The sequence below is a fragment of the Olea europaea genome, unplaced genomic scaffold (genome assembly GCF_002742605.1).
Source record: "Olea europaea var. sylvestris unplaced genomic scaffold, O_europaea_v1 scaffold662, whole genome shotgun sequence".
NCBI classification, from domain to species: Eukaryota; Viridiplantae; Streptophyta; class Magnoliopsida; order Lamiales; family Oleaceae; genus Olea; species Olea europaea.
In genome coordinates, this window is record NW_019264996.1 from 51,325 (window position 1) to 60,053 (window position 8,729).

General features: G+C 31.7%; 1 protein-coding gene across 1 annotated transcript; it reads right to left on the bottom strand.

Annotated features, from left to right (window-relative positions):
• Positions 1 to 4,729: 4,729 nt before the first annotated feature.
• LOC111390242 lies at positions 4,730 to 6,518 on the bottom strand. The gene is made up of 5 exons (XM_023015255.1): positions 6,064 to 6,518; positions 5,768 to 5,944; positions 5,606 to 5,680; positions 5,357 to 5,497; positions 4,730 to 5,128 (listed from the first exon to the last, which is right to left on the bottom strand). Exons 1-5 carry the CDS (start codon positions 6,139 to 6,141, stop codon positions 4,823 to 4,825), a joined length of 777 nt encoding a protein of 258 aa, XP_022871023.1. The 5' UTR covers positions 6,142 to 6,518; the 3' UTR covers positions 4,730 to 4,822.
• Between the last annotated feature and the right edge of the window lie 2,211 nt (positions 6,519 to 8,729).

Here is an 8,729-nt window from a genome sequence, read left to right on the forward strand (position 1 = left end):
GGAATCATATCACTTTCTGTCTTTGCAAATTTCCTCATCATCCTAGATGGAATGGTGTTTATAGCTGCTCCATTATCGATAAATACTTTCACCACAGGTATACCGTTAACTAAAGCCTTAATGTACAATGACCTCAAGTGTTTAGTTAACTTCATGGCTGGTCTCTTAAAAATAACATTTTCGGCAGCATCTATTTCCACTTCCTGCTTGTTCTCTGTTGAATTATCCTTTTGTGATAAGTCAACGTGCAGTATATCGCACTGAGCTTCCGCTTCCTGAATTTCCTTTTTATTGTTTTCTAATGCTTCTTCTTCGGTTACCCAACCTGTGGGAGGAGGCAATATTCTTGGAGGTGACCCATACTTTTCAGAGCGAGGTACTCTCCTTTTTCTTTTGGGTGTCTCATACAACACATAATAATCGAAAGAACACCCAGATGGTTCTCCCAACAAATCCACTTCACGAACACCTTCTTTATGTAGTTGCTTCAACAAGGTATTTCGCGATACTCCTCTCTTTCTTCTTTCTGCTTCCAAATTAATTTCCTCTTCGATGTCCGTCATACCATCATCTTCTTTATCATTGTAGGCCCCTCTAGAAGTTTGACCTTCTTCACATTCCAGCACACATGCTTCTTCTTCGTTATCCTCCCTTTCTTCTTCTTCTTTCTCTTTGTTCTTGAACTCATTGGCTAGTAAATAGTTATTAGCCATGACAGGAGGTAACGTACCGAACTGAATAGTAAGGGGTTGATCTGGATCTTCTTCATCCCTTCTGTCTCGCTCAAACTTCGATCTCCTAGAAGAATTCTCTGGTACTTCTTCCATCGATTCACCTATACCAGTCTCTTCACTGTCTTCGAGCACATTTTGATTGGCTACTTTGAGTAGTTTAGGCGCCTTAGGATGTGGTACTCCCTATTGTTGCCTCATCATTCATCTATAATTCCGTTGAAAATGCATTTGTTGGATTCTAGTCATCTCGTTGAAGAGTATCACCTTTCCTGCATTATACTGGAATGAATGCCATACATTTGGTTGGCGAGGTTGCGGCCTGAATGTTCTCCCATTATTTATTGACCTGAACTGCCTCTCAAAAGGCGGTCCCCTATAGAATGATATACCTCGCCCTCTAAAAGGCTTAGCGTTTGGGAAAAAAATTAGGGCGATGGTGATGCTGCCATATCCCTGATTTCTCAGTATTTGCACTTATTTCTCCTTTACATCTTGCACACAGGACGTCTTCATCATTTTTAGGCTCATTCCACTCATTTTGAAGATAATTGGTGCAAAATGAAGAAAATATGGATTAAAAGGATCAAAAGTTACAAAATAATGAACCTATGTGCTAAGCATGTGAAAAAAATAGTGCACACAATTCGATATATATATATATATATATATATATATATATAGCTCAAAACTCATTTTGAAGATAATTGGTGCAAAATGAAGAAAATATGGATTAAAAGGATCAAAAGTTACAAAATAATGAACCTATGTGCTAAGCATGTGAAAAAAATAGTGCACACAATTCGATATATATATATATATATATATATATATATATAGCTCAAAACTCATTTTGAAGATAATTGGTGCAAAATGAAGAAAATATGGATTAAAAGGATCAAAAGTTACAAAATAATGAACCTATGTGCTAAGCATGTGAAAAAAATAGTGCACACAATTCGATATATATATATATATATATATATATATATATAGCTCAAAACTCATTTTGAAGATAATTGGTGCAAAATGAAGAAAATATGGATTAAAAGGATCAAAAGTTACAAAATAATGAACCTATGTGCTAAGCATGTGAAAAAAATAGTGCACACAATTCGATATATATATATATATATATATATATATATATAGCTCAAAACTCATTTTGAAGATAATTGGTGCAAAATGAAGAAAATATGGATTAAAAGGATCAAAAGTTACAAAATAATGAACCTATGTGCTAAGCATGTGAAAAAAATAGTGCACACAATTCGATATATATATATATATATATATATATATATATAGCTCAAAACTCATTTTGAAGATAATTGGTGCAAAATGAAGAAAATATGGATTAAAAGGATCAAAAGTTACAAAATAATGAACCTATGTGCTAAGCATGTGAAAAAAATAGTGCACACAATTCGATATATATATATATATATATATATATATATATAGCTCAAAACTCATTTTGAAGATAATTGGTGCAAAATGAAGAAAATATGGATTAAAAGGATCAAAAGTTACAAAATAATGAACCTATGTGCTAAGCATGTGAAAAAAATAGTGCACACAATTCGATATATATATATATATATATATATATATATATAGCTCAAAACTCATTTTGAAGATAATTGGTGCAAAATGAAGAAAATATGGATTAAAAGGATCAAAAGTTACAAAATAATGAACCTATGTGCTAAGCATGTGAAAAAAATAGTGCACACAATTCGATATATATATATATATATATATATATATATATAGCTCAAAACTCATTTTGAAGATAATTGGTGCAAAATGAAGAAAATATGGATTAAAAGGATCAAAAGTTACAAAATAATGAACCTATGTGCTAAGCATGTGAAAAAAATAGTGCACACAATTCGATATATATATATATATATATATATATATATATAGCTCAAAACTCATTTTGAAGATAATTGGTGCAAAATGAAGAAAATATGGATTAAAAGGATCAAAAGTTACAAAATAATGAACCTATGTGCTAAGCATGTGAAAAAAATAGTGCACACAATTCGATATATATATATATATATATATATATATATATAGCTCAAAACTCATTTTGAAGATAATTGGTGCAAAATGAAGAAAATATGGATTAAAAGGATCAAAAGTTACAAAATAATGAACCTATGTGCTAAGCATGTGAAAAAAATAGTGCACACAATTCGATATATATATATATATATATATATATATATATAGCTCAAAACTCATTTTGAAGATAATTGGTGCAAAATGAAGAAAATATGGATTAAAAGGATCAAAAGTTACAAAATAATGAACCTATGTGCTAAGCATGTGAAAAAAATAGTGCACACAATTCGATATATATATATATATATATATATATATATATAGCTCAAAACTCATTTTGAAGATAATTGGTGCAAAATGAAGAAAATATGGATTAAAAGGATCAAAAGTTACAAAATAATGAACCTATGTGCTAAGCATGTGAAAAAAATAGTGCACACAATTCGATATATATATATATATATATATATATATATATAGCTCAAAACTCATTTTGAAGATAATTGGTGCAAAATGAAGAAAATATGGATTAAAAGGATCAAAAGTTACAAAATAATGAACCTATGTGCTAAGCATGTGAAAAAAATAGTGCACACAATTCGATATATATATATATATATATATATATATATATAGCTCAAAACTCATTTTGAAGATAATTGGTGCAAAATGAAGAAAATATGGATTAAAAGGATCAAAAGTTACAAAATAATGAACCTATGTGCTAAGCATGTGAAAAAAATAGTGCACACAATTCGATACTCAACTTGATTTGAAGTAGCAATGGTTCTTGCCAAATAAAGTTTCATCCATTTCAATGGTGCTTGACAAATAAAAAAGTGTTGGATCTTTTAAAATTCAAGATGAGCAGATTGGGAAGAAGATCTAAAAATGGGTACCCACGACCACTTGATGGAAGTCACTTTTCCCTCTTTTAGCGGGCACCCTATTTATGACTCTATATTGCAGTTCACCTATGGGGCCTTTCCTTATTTCGAGCTCACAACCAAAGGATGCATGGAGTGAAGTTGCCTGTGACGCCACTCCTTTCTTTAGTATCCGCCCTGCTCCTGTCTACAACTATGCTATCTCTATTACTGCTAAGGTAAAGGTTGGTTGTCGAGTTTCAACAATGGAACCTAGCCCGAGGGAATGTAAGCGAACAAGGGGGTGAAAATCATTCCATACCCAGATACTTCAGCCTAAAACGGTAAGGCGTAAGTCATCGGTTCAAATCCGAAGGAGCTTAGGTTTTTTCATAAAAGTGCAGCCGTGAAAAGCTTTAGAAATCCAAATTTCCTATTTGTAGAATTGCATGTGAATACATGTATTAGATATTTTATCTAAGGGCCTGTTTGATACTTTGTCTTTTTCATGGAAAATTTTTATTTTCACCCAAAAATATATGTTTGATGACACCCAAATTTCATGGGTTTTCCAACCCCCCCTCCCCCCTCCGACCAATTTTCTTAGTTTTTAAGAAATTCAATTTCCTTTTATTTTGGTGAGAATTGAGTTTTTCATTTTATTTTTATTTTTTTGACAAAGGAAATAAATTATATCCACAATTATAATGAATTTTATCCATTTAATTAACAATTTTCATGGGGAAAAAATCAGGTAAACACCAAAAGAACATTTTATAGATAAAAATTATATCAATTAAACACATTTAATTAATAATTTCTTGTAAAACAAGTTCTAGACAATTCAATTTCTTAAAATTCGTTTTCTTTTCACCCAAATTTCATTCTTACAATCAAACGGATCTTAATTTCTTTTAAGCTCATATAAATTGCACCAAATGAAAGGAAACATGAACCTAAAAAATCATATAGTCAAATACAGAAAAAGGTCCCAAAAATAAATAAAGAAATAAGACAAGAAATCTAGAAGTTGGGAAATAGAAAACACTGTTATATAAATATTATATTATTATATATATATCCTTTATATGACATATCTAGAAAAACTCGCACAAATCAAATTATCAAAGACAATCATATTTTCCAAATCTAACATAAAGGGGACCTATGGGGCACACCCTTTCGTCTATTCATAGCAAATGTCATTTCAGACGAACATAAGGATGTTAACCGGTGACCATTTGGAGAAACCAAAGTGTCACTACGTTTCCTTTTTACAGATTCAGTTGTCGCCTTGGATTTTGTTGCCTCACTTGAACGTGAACCAGATGAAGTTCTCGGAGAAATGGGCAATTTAGGGACTGAATCTTGTGTCATTTGATCATCTTCAAGATGTAGCGGAGTATCATGATTGGATAGGTGGTGTTTATTTAAGTTGCAGGCCATGTAATGCACCTGCAGATAACGAAAAATGGTGAGTTTTTCTCAGAAGGGAGAAATTCTATTTTTGCGTACATTAGCATTCGAGCGAGTGAGCAAAGTTTAAATAAAGAGCTTGATTAGCCTACGCGATCGGTGGTTGGACTAATCGAGCTCTTGATTAGCAGATTTTAGATTTCTCTAAGTAGACTATAAGACTGCCAAGTAAAATTCAATATCGACCGTAGTAATTTTAAAATTGACCTTGCAAGAGATGGAGCAGAAGAGGTAAGGCTCTTGGAGATTTCTGTCACATATGTTACAGAAGTTGCCTGAGGTTTTGAAATGCCTTGTTATTGGCCTTTGGTTCAAGAACACCACTTTTGCACTGTTAGTTGTGTATGACTGCATTGAATTGCACCAAAAATTTGAGCCATGTACACAATTGAAGCTAACGCACAAAGAATTAAACCACGAAATATGAAAATAAAATGAAGTATAGACTTAACTTACTTGAACAAGTGAGCAATCTATTAACTTCTCAGCATCTTTCACGCGTAAAACATCTTGATAAACGTATCTTCTAATCTGAATTCAGAAAATAAATTTCAAAAAACTAGAACATGGGAGTGAAGATTTTTCATTTTTGAAACAATTATTAATGTATAGACCAACCTGTAGAAGACGATGACTTTGGTGAGAAGGCAAGCAGTGAGTGCATAGACAAATGCAACAGTCCAAACAAAACGTGTTCTCTTCATTTTTCTTCTCATATTTGTGAAACAGACATGAATTGAAGAACTTTTCGCCTAGAAGTACTTCAAGCCACTGAGGAATTGTATCAAAGGGCACCTGAAAAAATCCCAGAAAATCATTCTACATAAAATAAATACTCCACCAAGATTTCGAGTACCAGAACCCCGAGAAACAATAAAAATTTGGTTCGAAATATTATATAGTACTGGATTCACCATTTTCGTTAATTCAATTCGTTTGGCCCTTGATGACAGAGTAGATATGGACTCTATGGTCCTTCCAAAAAGAATCATAACGAACTAGAACCAACCCGAAGCACACCAGTAAGTCTTCAAGGAGCTTGGATCTCATTTAAAGATAGAATCACAGAAAACAGATTGATGTAATGCTTTCTTCCACTGCCACTGTACTTATACTCATTACAAATACATGCTATAGTGGATGAACATACTGTGTATAAGAATTAGCCTACAAAAACATCCAAATCAAATCTTTTTCGCATGTTTAGCTCCAACCCTATTTTTTTTCTTTATCATTTTTTACTCTCAATAGTCAATTCACTCAACCATAAGGTCTGCAATAGCTGCTAAATACACATATAGGCTTGCGAGCATACAGAAGACTTTTAAGAAAGGTGGGCTATTATATGGGAACCGAAACAGTACGAAACATTTAGATTTTGGATTCACGTACAGACAGGGTTGGATCAGATCATAATAGTTTGATGTCTTGAGAGATGTTCCGGAGAAAACATTTATGCAACTCACGAGGCTGATGTAATAATATTAATAATAATGCATGCGAGTAACAAATGCTACTTTATCTTCCAGCTACCAGCTATCAAAAACGTTATAGATATTAATTTTTTGATTTGATTGCACACAATTTTCAACTTTCCATATAAATGTAGCCACCTAGGTATGATTCCCCCCACCCCCCCTATATTTGATATTTGACCACTTCGGCCCTCGCTATTTTTAGAGTATATTTGGTAGAAATTTTAATTCAATTAAAATTAAATTTTTTATTGTTATTTCATTATTTCAGTCGTCATTTTTGAATTCTTCTCTCATAAATAGGACCCACTTTATCTCTAACAATAAAAAAATCAATTAACAAAATTCCTACCAAACAAGCACTTAATATTTACTTTTTCTTCGTTTAATGAAACATTCTATAATACTTGTAATTTATTTCAAACGCACATTTCATGAAGGTATTTTCAAAATACTCTTTAAACATGAAATGTTTTTCATTTTAAAGAGTCAATTTTTAAGGGGCTATCTTGGTGTACATAACTTTTTGTACATCAAAATGTTTCACGCTCACAAGGAGTGAGGCCTCTTCGAATATTTTATTTGAGTGGGTCTCACCCCATGTGAATGTATTAATATATTAATGTACAAAAAATTATATACAACTAGTGTTATCTATTCTTAAAATCATGTTTTAAGAGACTCTTTAAATGAACATTTTAATTTAGAGAGTGAATTTGACTATCTAAATTTAGAGAGCTTCATTCACTCTCAATAATTAAATATGGTAAAAATATTTCAATTTTCAATGAAGGTAAATAATATAGTATATAGAGAAAAGTTAGCCCCCATTTGGCCCCTATTTTTTCAAATTAAAATGGGGAAATAGTTGTTTTTTTTTTTTGTGTGAATGAGTGGTTGAAAAAAAAAAGGAAAAACAGTTTACGTGTAATATTATTTTATGCAAGATTGTGTGATTGAAAATAGGAGAGAGAAAAATAAAATTGAATTCAATGGGGAACAAACGTGGCTTAGTTAAAACAAAAGATAGAGAAAAATAATAAATATTTTTTAAAACTAGTAAAACTAAGTGATAAATATAAAGAGTATTGGAATACTTCAAAATTTTTACTCTCTAAATTTATAGATACTTTTAAAATTATAAAAGACGATCTTTACAAATAAAGAGTCTCTTGAAAATATTCTAAACTTCGATCAAATTTATTAAAAATTTAATTTTTATAGCTAACTCAAACAAAGACGTAATACCATGTCATAGTAGTGTCAAGTAGGGCAAACCACACTGACCCAAATTTGAGTAAAATACGTTATAAACATGCTTGGTTGGGTTTTTAAGCTAGTCAAACTATCTTATAAGCCAAAAATTCATCCAAAAATGTCTCTTAAAGTATGTGTCGACTTATTTTTAAGCCCGAATTGAAATAATTGGATTCGTTTGACTTGTTTTTTGTAAAACAAAAACAAGTTTCTCAAAAATGACGACTTTTTAAATGCCAACTTGGATGGATGGCCACATGGTAACCTCATATCGGCTCTCAATTTACAAAAACAAGTTTCTCAAAAATGGACTTTTTAAATGCCAACTTGGATGGATGGCCACATGGTAACCCCATATCGGCTCTCAATCTTCAACTTGGATTGTGCTTCTTTATATGGATGATAGACCATTGGATATAATCTACGTCTTAGAATAAGTTATTCCACTATTACTGTTTGTGGTTTAGAGTAGTTTGAGGCTAACTTTAATTCCTGGCATTTCGTTTGAGTTTATTTTTCTCTATCTAGTTCTCAATCATATTCTTGGTTTCGATATGTGATTTCTTATGAGGTTCTAGCCAAAATAATCATGGAATCCTGTGTGCTTTATGTTGCTACAGTAAATCAGGCCTGTAGTAGTGGCTATTTTTGAGTCAATGGAAGAGCAAGAGGTTCTTGGTTATATTTTTTCGTTAGGGTTTACGATTTAAGAGATTTGCTTGCAGATCAATGATTAAATCTGGGTCTGATTGAGTTTTTCATGATCTGTACTTCTCTTTGGAGGGTTTCTGTTGTGCTTAGTGTTTGGACTAGTCTCTGAACCTCTCAAATTAGTCGTTTGTTGAACT

Excerpts from the sequence above, each read along its gene's own strand:
- LOC111390242 (XM_023015255.1), bottom strand. The coding sequence starts at position 6,141 with ATGATTCTTTTTGGAAGGACCATAGAGTCCATATCTACTCTGTCATCA. Across the intron at positions 5,498-5,605 it reads TAGATTGCTCACTTGTTCAA|TCATACACAACTAACAGTGC; the intron begins GTAAGTTAAGTC and ends AATTCAATGCAG. Across the intron at positions 5,129-5,356 it reads TCTGCTCCATCTCTTGCAAG|GTGCATTACATGGCCTGCAA; the intron begins GTCAATTTTAAA and ends CGTTATCTGCAG.